The following is a 17995-nucleotide window of genomic DNA, read 5'->3' on the forward strand; positions in this document are numbered from 1 at the left end:
TGACTCTTCAACTAATGTAGTAGTGCTTGGCTGGAAAGATTGTTTTCTGTTAAAAGTACAATTTTGTTGTTCCATGATCCATTGGCTCCACTTGATATTTCAATTATTGATTGTAAATATAGAATAATTCTTCAACAAGTTGATCTATATATTTTTGTGGAGGAGTTCTTGATTTTAATATTCTTCTTTTGTTTGTAGATTTCAAGGAGTTGAGGATAAGATTCGATGTGACTTTGAATTTAGAGTTACTTAAGAGTGTTGTGGTGCTTGGAGGAGGGTGTGGTCTCTCTTTCTTATCAATACACATGCTCTGTGTTTTATGATTAAGGATCATAACTCGTTTTTTGTTGTTAAGTATATTGGGTCCAAATGGGTTTTATTCACTTGTGGGACAGATAGTTTGTAACCTTTGAATTATTTATGAGGTTGTTAATGTAGTTATATTGAAAGTATTAATGTAAAATTGTTATTTTTGAATTATTCATATAAATTTTGTGAATATATAATATTTATTTAGATGGTTGACAAGATTGGAAATGTGTGTTGTTTATTTCGTTGATAAATATTGTTTGTGATATAGATATCAGTATGATTGTTTGATCTCAAAACACGAACAATTATGTAGGTAATTTCTAATAGTACAATTTTTTTTAAAAAAAGAACACTTACACACAAACTTGACAAGAAAAACGTATAAAGTATTATTTAGGTTGTCGGTTTTTGGATGTCAAGAAGAAATTACATTTGACAAGTAAAAACTATCAAGTTATCAAAATTTTGATCCATAATAAATGTCAAGAATTTAGATACTTGACATCTAAAATAAGTCAACAAATCTCATATGATTGATAGTTATAAATCTATTACTGATGTGTTGTTTTTTTGGTTACTGAGTTTATCTAATCTATTATCGTTTGCATGCCGATTTTCTTTTTTTGTTTATTTTACTTCATGTTTCTTCTTAAATCTTTGACTAATATGTAAAGTCAGAAATTACCAAATTAATTAAAATGTCTAACAAGAGTGTAGCTCAATTGGCATAGAACTCGTACTATTGACCTTGAGATTAGAGGTTTGACTCCCCCACCCCATACTTTAATTACTATACTTTGGTAAAAAAAATAATAATAATAAAAATCAATTCTGATACATTTTAGATAAAGTATATTAAATACATAAATGATAAACTTGATATTTGATAATGCTTACAACTTGATACATTCTTTTTGGGTTGGGCCTGCATATAATTTTTATTAGATTTGCAATGTTTAAACAGTATGAACCCATCTACAATATCTATGGTGGAAGCGTTGATGAGCCAACTCTAAAATTTCACACTATTTCATAAACTTTAAAGAGAAGAAACCTGTTCTTTTATAAAATTCAAAAACACAAAAGAGAAGAATATTGTTCTCTAGAAACTCAATTTGCTTCTATTCATTTTTACTTCCTTGATTACAAACGAGGGAAATTATCCCTTGATATAGTACTCAAGGGATGTTTCCTAAAACACACAAAATAAATGAAGTACATGTATACATATCATTTATGTACTTGAACAATTACATGTATCTAGAAGTGTGTATATCTAGCAATTAGAAATTCATGTATTGGAAATGTATATAGGAATGTATTATCTATAAAAATGTATCTAGCTTAATTTCTAATATCCTCCTTCAAGCTAGACTTCCATGACTCCGAGCTTCTCTTTCATTTTCAAGAATAAGTCTATCTTCAATGCTTTTGTGAATATGCTTGCAACTTGATTTTATGCCTTGGAATACTTGATGTATAATTCTCCATCTTTGATCAATTTTCTAATGAAATGATACTTGATCTTTACATGTTTACTTCTTCCATGAAAAATTGGATTCTCTGAAAGTGAAATAGATGAATTATTGTAACAGAACATGATAGTCTCTTTCTTTTGAGGACACTTTCATTCATGTAGTACCGTTCTTAGCCAAAGTACTTAGCAACTGGCTATAGACAAATATAACTGCTCTCCAATCACCATCATTATATTTTAATATACCCAGAAGTATTTTTGTAATCATCAATATTTTCTCTCCAATCACTATCACTGTATCCAACAAGAATATTGTCTATGTCCTTCTTATAGTGGATTCCATGATTAATAGTTCTAAGAACATATCTAAGAAATCTCTTTCCAACTTACCAATGACATATCTTCGGTGATGCCATAAATCTGCTCAATAAACTAATTAAGAACATAAGATCAAGTCTAGTTGTAGTTAAATACATTAAACTCTCAACATGACTTCTATAGATGGTGGTATCAAAAGCTTTGCTATCATCATGCTTGCTTAGTTTTAAGCCTAGTTCTATTCTCCATTTTGAACTTTATCAACAAATTGAAAGGATTCGGTAAGGGTCTTTGAGCGAAAATGGGATTGGACCCAAATCCCAAATTTTATAGGATTTACAACTTTACAGAAGAAGACAGAACAATATGCATTTAAATAAATTATAGCATGTTAAAAGTAAAATTAAAAGACAATTGGGTTTCAAGAAATCCTTACCTTTGAAGAATCTTTTCTCCACGCCTTTCTTCTCTATCAAAGGTCATGTATAAGATGATCTGCAAATGATTACCACCACTCAAAACCTCCTGTATTCTCTAGGATGAGAATCCAAGGAGTTTGTGGACTCTTGATTTTTGGAAGAAAAGGGGAGTTGAGAGGAGCAAAGAGATTGCGAGGCTTTGAACTTTTCTCACGGGGAAACTTATAGAGAGTTATTTATTATTTTTTCTTTTTCAAAATCCAAAATGGGGAAGAATATGCTCGTAACCCTTTACCCTCACTTTCACATAGTAGAGAGAAAAGCAGGACTCCTTCTCAAAATATTTTTCAAAAAAATAAAATAATTAAAAGAAAAATAATTTTAATAATATATATGTGTGTGTGTGTATACATATTTATATATAACAACCACTTTATCATATAATATATCTTAAACTTTATGTTATATCAAATATAACATATAGCACATAGTTTAACATTATATCCAATACAATATAACCTATAATTTAATTCTCTCAACAATGATATTCAATATAAATTCCATTATCGTGTCACCAATCCACCATTTACATTAAATTTAATTATATGAATGCAATTTACATAATTAATATTTGAATCATATTCAAATATTTATTTCCTCTCAAATAAATTTTATATTATAATGTGTCAAATATATTATAGTAATTATATCCTATATAATTAAACCAAATTAATTATATCACATATAATTAATTCTCTAAATTAATTTGAACAATTAAAATTAATCCAAAATTTATTCTCATTTAATCTCATTGAGCTATAGATGGGACCTTATGTACCTGTAGCTTGAAGCTCCAATGGTATTTGAATAATTAGTTAAACTTTTTTAATTATATTATTCAACATCCATTTAACTGTCGAACACTTCACTAAAGACCGACAACTGTACTCTTTACACTACAGATATATTTCTGTTTCCATTGAATAAAACTAGTCAATAATGCGATGACCCTTCACAAATTGCTCGTAAGTACAACTTAACCAAAATTACCTTTTTATCCCTATAGTTACATCTAACTCCTTAAGCTACTGCTAACCTCTCTAATGAGCAATAAGTCATGGTCCAACTATGACCAAACCCCTCTCAGGCAATGAGAAGGTGTGGCGCCACATTGTTCAAGCCCCGAAATCATCCCTTAAGAGAACAGTTTAACTACTTACCCCCACCTCGAGGAAGGAGTGAATTTCCTCTTGTGTAGCTGTGTTCCTAGCTCCCAATCAGACGAATCCCTAAAATGGTAGTCTTGTTGAGTCGGAAATCTAGTCACTCTCACCCATACAAATCAATAGGCAGAAGTTCACAACTCACTCAGGATTCAAGTCATGTCACCTATGGTCATCTTGGTCAAATGTAAGTCTTTATTAAGAATTGTGTTATATAATAAGACTAGTCATTTCGTGATCCAGTCTTATACAAACTCGTTTGTGTAGAATACCCCCGCTCACATGTCTCCATATGAATTATCAGGATCAAATTATTTGTAGTAGTTTACAACAATTGTAACATCTACAAAGCAGGTCGTACTCGTAGTATCACTAGGATAAGGTATCCAATCTTATCCATCTACTATAGACCATTTAGGTTATCACTTAAACATGATCTACCTGTATATCCATACATAAATGTGTATACTATAGAAGATAACCTTGGATGTTATTTTATTGGTTTGTGGGTTTAATGCTACTAAAACCTCATATTTTATTAAATAAATAAAATAATTGTACAATGCAATTACAAACTATAGGACCCTACGAGATTTAGGGCATCAACCCCAATACAAAGTTCTTGCATACTTCTTTTGGGAGATTGTAATCCCATCATCATCTTGCTTAAGTTCATTATCAAGAAAGTAATAATGTAAACCCATATCAGTCATCTCAAATTTTTTCTTCATGTTCTCCTTGAAATCTTCAATCATCATGTTTGAATTTTTCGTAATGATTAAGTCATCAACATATAGACGAATGTTGAAGAAATTACTATTTTTTTCTTCTTTAGTGTAGAGAGCATGTTCGTATGGACATCTTTTAAAACCATCATTCAAGAAAAATTTGTTGATACGACTGTACCAGGCTCTTAGTGCTTGCTTGAGCCCCTACAATGCTTTTTTCAATCGACACACTTTATTTTCTTCTCCATTCTTTTATAACCATGAGGTTGCTCTGTTGGGGAGGATGCCCTAAATTTTCGTGTCATGTAGTTTGTAAACATAGTTTTGAAAAAATGCTTGTGATGTATAATATATAGTATTTTCTTCACTTATTGTCTATGAACAATGGATGTTTTATTTATTTTACCACAAACCAATAAACTAAAATCACTGACTGTCATTTATAACTTAAGCATGTATGGGGAGACATACCATTGGATCATGTCTTAAATGATAACCAAAATGGTCTATAGTATATGGATATAGGAGGGAAATCTAATCTTGGTAACGCTATGGATGCGGCCTGCTTTGTAGAATAGTTACAAGTGTTGTGACTTGCTACAGACGATCTGATCCTGATCATTCATGTGGGGACTATAGGAATGTATCAACAACATCGAAAACAACAAGAATCATTCAAGCACTCTAATTCATTAATTTTGGCAAAATATAAAGCATTAAGTAGGGGGACCTTGCGGACCTACAGATCATGGGCTCCAACGATTTGAGATTAATTGGCTAAACTCATTAGACCAGATTATTCCCCATTTTTTAACTAATGGGTCACTCCACTAAAGCCCACAGTTGCAGTCCCTTCACTGTAGATATATTATGTCCACAACCATAATCAGTAAGTCGATCCTTCATAGGTTGTTCGTAATAACGACTTGATCAAATATCTGTTTTATCCCCGAGATTACGTCTTATTCCTCAAGTTTCTAATGGTCCTCTAATGAATAACTGGTTTGTGATCCAATCACTAAACCAAACTCTCTCAGCCTAGTGAAGGGTAGTGCCCCTTATTCAAAACTTGGATTTAGTACTTGAGAGAACAACCTTTCTCCTATCCCTAAATCAGGTAGACGTGAACTCCGTCTTGCACCCTATGTCCCCATCTTTATATTAGGTTTTACCCCTGAAATGGGAGTCTTATTAAGTCGGTGTTGTTAAGTCACTCTCACCTATGCAAATCTAAGGATAATCCCGAATAAACAGAAGTTCATAATTAGTTGAAGATTAAGATCAAGTTACCTAAGTCATCTAGGTGAAATAGTCAGTCTTATACAGTAAACAATGTTATAAAGTAAGAGTGACTTATTTTCTTGGTCTGATCTTATGCAAACTCATTGCATAGGATGCCCCCACTCCTCATGTCATAACATGTACGAATTAGGATCACATCGTATGTAGCACTTTACAACTCTTTGTAACAACTACAGAGTAGGTTGTATCCAATGATGTTACCAAAATAAGGTACCCAACCTTATTCATATACCATAGATCATTTTGACTATTTACTCAAACCTGATCCACTCTTATGTCTCCACATAAAGTTCAAGTACTCAAGCAATAGTCATGGGTTTTAGTTTATTAGATTTAGACTTTCATAAAATTTATGAAATAAATAATAAGTATATTGATTATAGAAAGTGTTTATCATTTTACAAACTATGAGTTTTAGGACAAAAAATCTAACAGGGACATGCAAGCGGGGGCATCCTATACAAAGGAGTTTGTATAAGACCGGACCACGAAGTGTTATAGTCTCATTATATAACGTTGTTCATGATAGAGACTTCACTTCACTAAGATTACCATAGGTAACATGACCTCAATCTTGAATGAGTTGGGAACTCCTGCCTTTAAGTGCGGTCCTTTGATTTGTATGGGTGCGAGTGGCCAGATCGCAGAATCAAACCTACCACTTTGGGGATTTGTCTGATTTGGGAGTTAGGAACTCTGCTACACAAGATGGAATTCACTCCTTCCCTGAAGCAGGGGTAAGTAGATAGATTGCACCTTTAACGACTGATCCCGGGGCTTGAACGATATGGCGCCACACACCTTCCCATGGCCTGAGAGGTGTCCATACATCGTAGGACTATGTTGTTTTGTTCATTAGAGGGATCAGTGATACTTAAGGAGTTAGATGTATCTACAGGAGAAAAATGGTAAATTGGCCCAGCTGTACTTACGAGCATCTATGAAGGGTTATCGTACTGTTGATTGGTTATATTCGTTGGACACAAAAATATATGTTTAGCTGTTGATCTTTAGTGGAATGCCTGGCAGTTAGCAGATGGTGGATCTCGTGGCTAAAGAGTTTAGTCAGCTATTAACATACCGTTGGAGTTTCGAGCCATAGATCCATAAGGTCCTCTTGGTAGCTCAATGAATTCAAGTTGAGAATTAATTTTTGGGTCAGTTTGAAGTGTTCAAATTGACAAGAGGGAGTTCGATTATATATGATATGATTGAATTGGTTAATTATATATGATATGATTGATTTTATGTATGAGATACATTATTTGGAGGAAAATAATATAAATATGATTAATATGTAGTGGAGGAGAAAACACTATGGTTTATACGTGATATTAAACCATAGGTTAATTAATATAATATTATTATATTTATTTTTTTTAATTGGACAATTATGGGATCATTGTACCTACGTTTTCTTCGTAATCGTGTGATAGTTAGAGGTTTCATTAAGTTTTTGTAACTGAAGAATAAAATGGAAAACGTTTTCATTTTGCAAGGAGATCGGTCATTCTCTCATGAGTTGTATACTGCCTATCGCATAGCAAACCGAGATCCTACACGATCGCTCAAAGTTTCTACATAATCGTATACACACATGCTTCTTTCTAAACGATCGCATAGGATTTGTTAAACGATCGTCTAGCACTTCCCTAAACGATCGTGCGCCTGAGCGTTTACTAAACGATCGTCTATACGATCGGAGTCTATTTACTAAACGATCGTGTACCGTTTCCTAAACGATTAAGCATTATCTATACGAGACCTGACATTCTCCAATTTCTTGGTCGTGGTATACAATCTTCCTTTTCTCCTTCCCTCTACCAAATCCAATAGAGCCCACACCTCCTGGATTCTCACACCGAGAATATTGAGGGTTCTAAGTGTTGATGTCATCCCCATTGTTGTGTTCGTGTGGAGACCGTTCATGGGTAAACTATCGATGATTTGGTGAACGATTGCTTAGACGTTCCAGCGAGAGCGAGAGGATAAGTCCCTGTTCGAGAGAATGAGTTCTAATGCGAAGAAGGGTTCTTCAACTGGTACGTATTTCTTGTTCTCTTGTCGTTTAAATTTGGAAGCATGCCGGTAATTTTTTGGTTATTGCCTAACTGTTCTGTTAGATCGTAAATGCGGTAATTCTGTCACCATAAGTTTGGAACGATCCACTTCTGCTAAGAGGTACTCTTGTATAAGAGTTCCTTTATGCTCAACAATATTTCATCCTCTAAATACCCATTTAAAAAATCTGACTTGACATCCATTTGATGTACTTTCCAGTCATTTTGTACTTTAAAGACTAGAAGCAAACAAACAATCTCCGAGTGAGTCATAGTTGCCAAAACTTCATAATCTACACCATACTTTTGTTTGTACCCTTCCACAATGAGTCTTGCATTGTATTTCTCGACATCTTCATTTTGCTTTAGCTTCATTCTACACACCAATTTAAATCCAAGATGTTTTCTATTTTCTTGTAGTTTGACTAACTCCCATGTCTGATTTCTTCTAATTGCATCAATCTCTTGATCTATTACATTTTTTCATTTTTCATCTTGAATTTCCTCCTCAAAGTATATAGCATCGACATCTGTAAATAAAGAAAAATTAACATGTTCATTGCCTAACATTCTTCTTGAAGTATTATAGATATCATGAATACTTATTGTCTTTCTTAGAGTAGTTTCTTCATTACTTGTGAAAATGAAGATGAAGCCATTTGTTGAGTCTCTTCACATCTCGACTAATAATAACTTTCCTACTTACAGGGTTGTATAATCTACAAGCCTTGGAGTTCTCACTATACCCCACAAAAATGCACTTTTCTAATTTATCATCTAGCTTACCGATTTTCTCATTTGAAACATCAGAGTAATGTTGAGTTTTATGTCCTAAAACTTGTGGTTTGTAAATAATGAACTTATTCTGTTAATCAATATAGATGTTATTGATGTTTGATTCAGTAAAGTTGTTATTGAATATTCGAATTGCTAATTTTGTTTTAGAAATAACCTAAATCCAATAAACTAAGATCCATGTCTATTACATGAGTACTTGAACTTTATGTGGAGACATAAGAGTGGATCAAGTTCAAGTAAATAGCAAAAATTTTCTATAGTATATGGATAAGGATGAGTACCTTATTATGGGGACACTATCGAATGTGGCTCACTTTGTAGATGTTAAAATTGTTGTAAAGTACTACAAACGAAGTGATCCTAATTCGTTCCTGTGAGACATGGAAGTAGAGACGTACTGTGCAAAGAGTTGTGTAAGATCGAACCAAGAAATAAGCCACTTTTACTTTATAACGTTGTTTACTGTTTTAGAATGACTATTTCAAAGTGATGACCTAAAAAATTTGATCTTAGTCATGAGCGTAGTATGATCTTTTGTTTATTCGGGATTATCCTTGGTTTTGAATGGGTGAAGGTTGGCTCAATAGCGTTAGCTTAATAAGCCTCCAATTTAAGGGGTAAGATTGGGCAGATAGTTGGGGACATAGGGTGCATGATAAAATTTACTTCTACGGGCTTTTAGGGATAATAGAGAGGTTATTCCCTTAACTGTTGACTCCAAGACTTGAATAAAGGGCCCTACCTTCTCATTGGCCCGAGAAGGACTCGGTTTAGTGATTGGATCAAAAACCAGTTGTTCATTAGAAGATTAATTGGACTTAAGGAACAAGATATAATCTCGAGGGTAAAAACAACTTTTGACCCAACCGTTATACGAACAACCTATGAAGGGTTGACTTACTGATTATGTTTATATTAAATTGGACACAATTATATCTACAGCGAGGGGAATACAATTACTGAGCTTTAGTGGACTGACCCGGTAATTAACGAATGTTGGTTAATTAATTAGGTTAAAGAGTTTAACCGATTAATCTTGGATCATTGGAGCCCATGATCTGTAGGTTCATTAGGCCCCACTATTAGCTCACAAATGAATTATACCTTATAAAAGAGTGATGAGTAAATTTGAAATGTTCAAATTAAAATTAAGAGAATTAGTAATTATATACGATATAATTACACGTTTAATTATCAAATTAAACGAAATTGGAGAATTAGATAATATTTAAATTTAATTTTAATATTAATTACATGAATAGAGATTCATGATTGTGGAATTGGTGTTTTATTAATTTAATATTGGATATTAACTTATTTAATTAAATAAATAGATTTTATTTGAAATTAATTATTTTAATTAATTATATTTAAAAAATTGAATTTTATGAAAATTCAAAAATAATAAAATTTTTAATTTAAGTTTTAGAAATTTAAATTAAAAAAAATTAGAAAATTTATTTTTAAAATGAAAAATGGAAAGTTTATTGTTAAATCAATTTCTATTTTTTAGTGGGTTTTTCGCCCACATTTAATATTTAATTCCCACTCAAAATTGCAAGTATGTGGTGTCATCTTCAAATGTAATATGATTGCATGAGAAAAGTGAATAAAACTAACTGAAATGGTTGAGATTTCAACCATGCATTCTGGAACTTTAGAGTAGAATTGTTGAAAAAGTATTCTTCAAATTTCAAGCTAAAAACGACTTTTTCCTCTAGAAATTCCCTAAACACTAGCTCATTTTAGATCCCACAACTCAATATAAGGTCCTAGAGAATAATAGGGAAGATCAAGTGGTGGTCGACTATACTTTAGGACTCAAGATTGAAGCTAAATTCGTAGATTGAAGAAGGTCTTCAAAGGTATATTTTCAAACTCTAATTTTTCCTTATGAACATGCTTTCTTGATTGCTAAAATTGATGAATTAGAGTGCTTAATGATTATGTTATCTTCCGCTTATTGCAAGCTAACTCCAACAAGTAAGCAATGCACCCAAATACTCTTAGGTGGCTAACAATTGGCTTTAATCCGCTCCATGCTTCTTAAGGAGTAATACCTTGCACACATTTAGTTGAAGCTCGATTTAAGAGATAAACAACACAAGTTACTGCATCTTTCCAAAATTGATCTGAAAGTTTCTTGGCCTTAATCATACTTCTTGCAAGCACCATTGTTATTCTGTTCTTTCTCTCTGGAACTCCATTTTGTTGAGGAGTTCTTCGAATAGTTTTTTTATGCTTGATTTTATTTTTCTTCAAGAAATTTGTAAAAAAAATATATTCTCCTCCACGATCCGAATGCAATGTTTTCAATCTCAAGTTACTTACATTTTCAATCATTGCTTTTAATGTCTTGAAACATCCGAAAGTAGAGCTCATTTCTTTTAGAAGATAAATTCATGTCTTCCGACTATAGTCATCAATAAAATTGAGAAAGTAACTATTACCTCCATGTGTAGTAGTTCTCATGGGTCTACATAAGTTTCTTGTTGTCACAAGTCTTCACTTCATTTTTGTGAGATTTATCTAAAGATATAAAAATATCATTTCTTCCTACATATTGTTACTACAACCACTGTCAAGATACCATATATCTTCCTTACTTGCTTCTTGGATATTGAATGTGAGGAAGAGAAGACCTTGATCATTATTTTGTTGCTCATGGATTAGAGTGGCTTAAGTTTGATTAGAATTAATCTTCTTGGACGAACAGTCTGCTTGAAAATGCCCTAACTTCTACAATTAAAATATTATATATGAGAAAAATCTCCACGACCTCCACTTCTACTTCTTCCTTTACTTGAACTTCTTTCCCTTCTTTTATTTGAAAAAGTATGATTGTCTATGCTCTCTGACTCAAAATTTTTTAAGTTGTTGGACCGTCTATTTCCTCTACCACCACGTCCACTTCTTCTTCCACCAAATCTCCTTCTAGAAGAGGTTTGTATATGAAAAGCTTCTTTTGAAGGAGTAGAATTAAACCACTTTAATCTAAGCTCATGAAATTGAATAGATCCCATTCAGCTATTAATGGAGATAATTGACAAATATTTGGATTCTTCAATTTCTATAACAATATGCTCATATCTTCCGGTCATGCTTCCAAGGATCTTTTCAATCACTCTTTGGTTTTCAATTCCTTCTCCATTTGATCTCAATTGATTAATAATTAAGAAAACATGCTTGAAAAAATCTTCAATAGTTTCACCATCTTTCATTAGAATGGTATCAAATTAAGCTTGAAGTGCTTTGAAATCATACCAATTTTAGTGTTTCTTCTCCTTCATACAAACTCTAAAAATGCATTCATGCCACTTTAGTAGTTGAAGCTCCTGATATTCTTTCAAAGATATTTTCGTCTACAACTTGGTAGAAAAAATAATGTCTTTTTATCTTTCTTTCTAGCCTCTCTCAACTCATGAATTGTTGTTGTGAAAGACCATTCTCACTTTCTGGCTCCAAATATCCTCGCGTGTAAATAAGGTACTCTATCAACTGAGCTAGAACCCTTGTGCTTTTGATACCTATCTTATCATATAGATAATTTATTGTCAAGATGAATATTCTATGATCTATTTTGTTGATTTGTTTGATTGGTATTGCTTATCAATAATATTTAATTTATAATATATTGATATGATACGGCCCATTTTTTTCTTTGTAATGATAAATGACCTACTTAACTCCGTGATTAGAGTATCACTTTTATACGACGGGGTCGTTGGTTCAAATCCAATAGTAGGTAGAACTTATTAGATACAACAGAAGCAATGGTATCTAACAAGTTTTTCTACTAAACTTTATTCTATTGATTTCTATCAACAATATCCCAAAGATCTTGAGATCCATAGAGAACCTTCATTTGTGGACTCCACCATCTATAGCTTTTTCCCTAAAAACAAGGAAGTTGATGTTGCAATATATTGTTAGATGACATCTTTCAACCTTACGCTTGGATATCACTTTGTTGGAAGCATTGATGAGCCCACTCTAAAATTTCACTATAAATTTCACAAACTTTGAAGTGAAGAAACTTGTTCTCTTATAAAACTCAAGAACATACAAGAGAAGAATATTGTTCTTTGAAACTCAATTTGCTTCTATTGATTTTTACTTCCTTGATTACCAATGAGGGAAATGACCCCTTTATATAGTACTCAATAGATGTTTCCTAAAAGACACAAAATAAATGAAGTACACGTATACATTCCATTCATGTACTTTAACAATTACATGTATCTAGAAATTAGAAGTTAATATATTGGAAATGTATCTAGGAATATATTATCTATAATGTATCTAGCTTCATTTCAAACCATCTATATTACTTTTGCTAGTCTACTAAGTGCTCCAATTAAAAAGACTAGAGAAAAGAAAAACCCCCGTTAAAAAAAGAGTGGAATAAGAAAAAAGGAACTGCAATTAGTAGTATTTTTAGAAATAATAACCAAGTGTATAATATCATTTAAAAAAAATTGCAAATATAGCCAAGTCTATCATCTTATCGTTAGACTCTTACTAGTGATATGGTCTATCCCTGATAGACTCCCACCAATAATATGGTCTATCACTGATAGACTATTTAAATTTGGCCATATTTATAATTTTTTTTACATTATGTTATATCTGCTAATACTTTGGGTCTAATATCTATATTTGCAATAGTCCCTAAGAAAGAAAATCCCCTTTTAGTTTATTATTTCTTTTAAAGTTCAACTATAGAGTAATTTGAACCATTGATCTATTCATTGAAGGTAAAGAACTATGCTTATGTTGGCTTTTCAAGATTATAATTTCACTATATGTTTTGTGAAACATGTAATCAACACATTAAAGAATCAATGTTCATCTAACAGTACTTCAACTTATTATAATGCACACATAAAAGGAAATAACAAACAAGGATATAAATAAAGTACTCACAACATAAGCCTTTATTTTACTACCAACAGGGATATAAATAAAGTACTCACAACATAAGCCTTTATTTTACTACCAACAGGGATTTGGGAGGATAGTTTGAAAATGCTTGAAATCTAAATATTAATGTTTTATCACTAAATATTACATTAGTTAGAGGGTAGGTATACTTTGTTCATGCCTGAAGAAATCATAAGGATCAACCTTAGTTTTAACATACACCAACTTCTTAAAATTGTTCCCAAAATACTTCAAACCCCAAACGCTTGCTTGCTCGACGCTTGTCTGTCCATATTTGTTGTTAGCTCCAATGTCAAGATCTCTGTAATTTGCATATGCAGCCCTGGGTGATTTTGAAACAAAAGGAATCATGTACTCGTAAACCTCTCGTATCCAATGTATGTGCCTTTTCTTTGCCTTTAAACTTTGTTCCTTCCACCCTACAACGTACCCAATCTTGTACAAATTTCCAGCTCTATGTGAAAATGGGGTTTCTGACTCAGAAATTTGACTCATTTTCCCTCCATAAGGAACAAATATGAGTTGTGATGTTTCTATATCTTGAGCCTTTAATCTTTGGCATATGCCCTCGATTGCAGCCTCGGGAAGGGGTTCCTTGACGTAGTCGGATTTTATTTTTGTGTTTTCGATTGTGGGAGGTGTTCTATTGAGTAAAGGTTCTAAGGACTCAATGGGTTGAACCCCTGTGGCGATAATGAGGGTTGACTCAACCCAAGTCGCTTCGACACAATCTTGTTTTATTAAACCTAACTCAGGAAAAGTTGTTGACAAAGTGGCCAAAAGTTCATCTATCCTTCCAAGAAATAATGAGAAGAATGTAGCTGTTGGGTTAGTAATGCCTCCTTGAGTTGAAGCTTTCCCACCTACATATATGATTGAGAATTCTGAGTTCAGATCATTCTTATGTTTATTGGGGAGAGGAAAAAAAACTTCATCTCTTATTTCTTACTTCATTAGTTGATTCCTGGGGTGAGTTTGTTTTGGAAGTTGGAAGTTTTATTTTGTTTCATTTTATGAACAACTTTGTATTTGAATGTAGGAAAGTTTTGCCATCCTAATATGATTTTGGTGCTATATAATTAATATAAATTGTCAATTATTATATTTCTTTAAAATTTGAGAATAGCTCGATAGATATATAAGATAATGAGATCTCTCATCGTTTTTTTAATGTGAGATCCTCAACGCTCTCTATTATTTTCTCTCTAAAATTGGACTTTTCTCTCTCTCACGTCATGTCTGGAAAACATTAGCTAATACTCTCTTACTAAAATATTTCCGACTATTTTAACTTTCCTCCACTGAAAATATATATATTTCTATATCTCTAGATTTGCTGTTTCTAACAAATTTCCTCCTTCTACTCTTTTATTTTTCTACATCTACATATTTTACTCTCAGTCTAGGAATATATATATATGTATCATGTCGTGTGGTTTACTTCACATTATAATATTAATTTAACAAACATATTTTCCAAAGAAAAGAAAGAAAGAAACAATAATAATTAAAAACTCAACCATAGACTTTAGAAGGAATATAATACCAGTCAAAATGATGCCAAGGTATAGATTTTCATCTAATTTGTTAGCCACATATTGCCAGCGATGGACCAGTTTAATTGCATCTTCCTCCAAATTTCTTTGTGTCGAGCAAATTGTCACGGTTGCCGGAACCGGAACCAGCTTGATCTTCCACGCCACCACAATCCCAAAGCTCCCTCCGCCGCCACCTCTAATGGCCCAAAACAAATCCTCTCCCATTGACTCTCTATCATGAACCTTCCCATTAGCATCAACCAAATGAGCATCTATCACATTATCAGCAGCAAGACCAAATTTCCTCAGCATCAATCCATATCCACCGCCGCTGAAGTGCCCACCAATGCCGACCGTCGGACAAACACCTGCCGGGAACGCCAAGGTTCGACTTTTCTCACCAATTCTGTAGTAAAGTTCACCTAGAGTTGCACCTGACTCAACCCACGCAGTGTTGTTTTCATCGTCAACCTTAACAGATCTGAGTCAAAGTGAATATATAACTCAGCTATAATTGATATATAGGGTCTCATACCCACACTTGTTAGAGAAAAAACCAAATTATCAGTTTAAAACCTGAGCCCAAGTGAATATAATTCAATTGTTATTGACCATGTACTAGTCATACCCTAACTTACTATACTAAAAAAAAACAAATAGCATACCTATGCAAAAAATGAACATTTCTCTAACTATAATTGACATATCATACCTCCATTTATTATACTCGAAAAATTAACAAACATGAATAAACTTAAGTAAACGTAAGTATAGTTCAACGGTAATATTGAAATACACTACCGTATACCCTGTTATAAATAATAACAAACGTGAGTCTAAATGAACTTAGATTAGTGATAATTGATATGTACTCATACTCCAATTTATTATACTCGAGAAAAGAAAAACAAACAAAGAAACAGAAATAGACCTGAGATTTATTAGGTCAACGACGATAAATGGACGATAGGCAACGTAAGAAAGACCCTCGAAGTCATGGCCGCCGCTCCGTGTTCGGATTTGTAAGCCATGAGATTTGGAGCAGATGACTGCTGCTTGAATGTGAGAAACATGTGAGGGTGTGATAATAAGGAGTGGCTTTGGGGTTTGAGGCTTTGAGAATCTGAGGTTTTTAATGGAGAAGTCCAAAACAGAAGAATAAGATGAGTTGATTGGACTATAAACCACTTTGGAAATGGGATAACTGTTTGAAGAATGCTCTGAGAGACATTGAAGAAAGTGTTGATATTTTTGGGGAGATGCTGCAGCCCATAATGGACATGAATATAGAACAATAAGGACAAGAGCAAGAGGGATTAATGGAGAAGAGAACTTCATGGTTTTGGGTTTGATGATTTCTGTTAATTCTAAAGTTCCACTATTTATATAGTTAAAAAGACGAAGATAAACAATACAACTTGCATTATCTTTTGATATTTCTTTACTTTATTTGCCTTTGACCAAATTTCATATTCATTTTCTTCAAATGATCAGAGGTTTCGTTATTTTATTATTGTATTCCATATATGTGTACTATGTCAAGACAATTTATTTGTCCTATGTCTCTATCTATATATACTTTGATTTAAATTTCCTAAAATATTTATTTCTTTGTCCTAAACCATAAACTTGTGGCTTCAAATATATATATAAATATCTAATTCTTCTCTCAACCATTCCATCTTCGCCAACTTAACTCAAATACTTGTCTAAAGAAGAAATCCAAAACTTAAACTTCAATTTACAAAAATTAATTAATTTACACTACAAGAATTTTGAGCTTTAATATCGATTGAAAAAAATGAAATCGGATGCATTATGTCGTTTTTTTTTAAAAAAAAGATCTTTAATGTCGATTTTAAACAGACATTGAAGATGGGCTACAATATCGGTTTAAAACCGACATCAAAGGCCTCTCATTTATTTATTTATTTATTTTAACTTTCTTCATTTCATATCAAATCTTCTCTCTCCTTTCACTTTTCTCTTACCAAACCCTCTCTTCTCCGTAGCTTGGCCGTGTAAATCACTTCTAATCGTCGTCGTCACCGGTGTTACTTGGATCTTCATCGTCGTGGGCTTCTTCCAGTGGTGGGTCATCGTCGTGGGTGTTCTCCGGTTGTTTTTCGTCTTCGTGTGGCCGTTGTTCTTCCAGTGGATCAATTCGTCGTTCGTCCAGCTTGTTCCGGTCGTGGAGGTGGGTCGCCGACATGGATCTATAGATTTAGTTGTGGATTTTTCCGTTCCGGACGTCTATTTGCCCAATCTACTCATGGGTCTTCGGATCCGGTCGTCGGTGTTGTACTTTTCTCAGATGTGCCTTCTCAACTATGTTCGCAAGGTCTGGTGCTCGCCAGCATTCCAATCTTCAAGCTCCGGTTGGGATCTCTTCAAGTTTGTGGGTTTTTTAAGTTGTTTGCTTGGAAATGTAAAGTTTTATTTTCATATGAATTTTCAATTTAGTAATTTAAAGTTATTTCATTCATCTTAATTTTATTTTAATGATTAACCATATTGAAATTTTGAAATGTTGGAATTAAATTAGTTGAAGAATATGTACTTGGTTGGTAGTCTTGCTTGGTGTAGTTTAAGTTATATCAAAATTCTTTTCATTCAATTATATATAAACTAATTTGGTCTTAATTGGTTGGTTAAGTTTGATTGGTGTGATTCAATTATTATTTCATTAATTTTATATTTTGTTCCAATGATTAAGCTTCTTGAAAATTAGAAATGTTGGAATTAAATTAGTTGAAGAATATATATTTGGTTGGTAGTCTTGCTTGGTGTGGCTCAAGTGTATATCAAAATCCCTTTCTTTCAATTATATATAAACTAATTTGGTCTTACTTGGTTCATTAAGCTTGATTAGTGCG

General features: G+C 32.8%; 1 protein-coding gene across 1 annotated transcript; it reads right to left on the bottom strand.

Annotated features, from left to right (window-relative positions):
- Positions 1-13547: 13547 nt before the first annotated feature.
- On the bottom strand, positions 13548-16490 carry LOC120083756 (tetrahydroberberine oxidase-like). Its single transcript, XM_090316142.1, has 3 exons — positions 16051-16490; positions 15128-15600; positions 13548-14444 (listed from the first exon to the last, which is right to left on the bottom strand). Exons 1-3 carry the CDS (start codon positions 16455-16457, stop codon positions 13714-13716), a joined length of 1611 nt encoding a protein of 536 aa, XP_090172268.1. The 5' UTR covers positions 16458-16490; the 3' UTR covers positions 13548-13713.
- Between the last annotated feature and the right edge of the window lie 1505 nt (positions 16491-17995).

Source organism: Benincasa hispida, chromosome 8 (assembly GCF_027475165.1).
Source record: "Benincasa hispida cultivar pf3 chromosome 8, pf3_genome.v1.1, whole genome shotgun sequence".
Classification (NCBI taxonomy): Eukaryota; Viridiplantae; Streptophyta; class Magnoliopsida; order Cucurbitales; family Cucurbitaceae; genus Benincasa; species Benincasa hispida.

Coding starts and splice junctions, on each gene's coding strand:
- LOC120083756 (XM_090316142.1), bottom strand. CDS start 16,457: ATGAAGTTCTCTTCTCCATTAATCCCTCTTGCTCTTGTCCTTATTGTT. Junction 15,601..16,050: donor GTTGACCTAATAAATCTCAG/GTCTATTTCTGT, acceptor ACTTTGACTCAG/ATCTGTTAAGGTTGACGATG. Junction 14,445..15,127: donor CCTTGGCATCATTTTGACTG/GTATTATATTCC, acceptor TCATATATGTAG/GTGGGAAAGCTTCAACTCAA.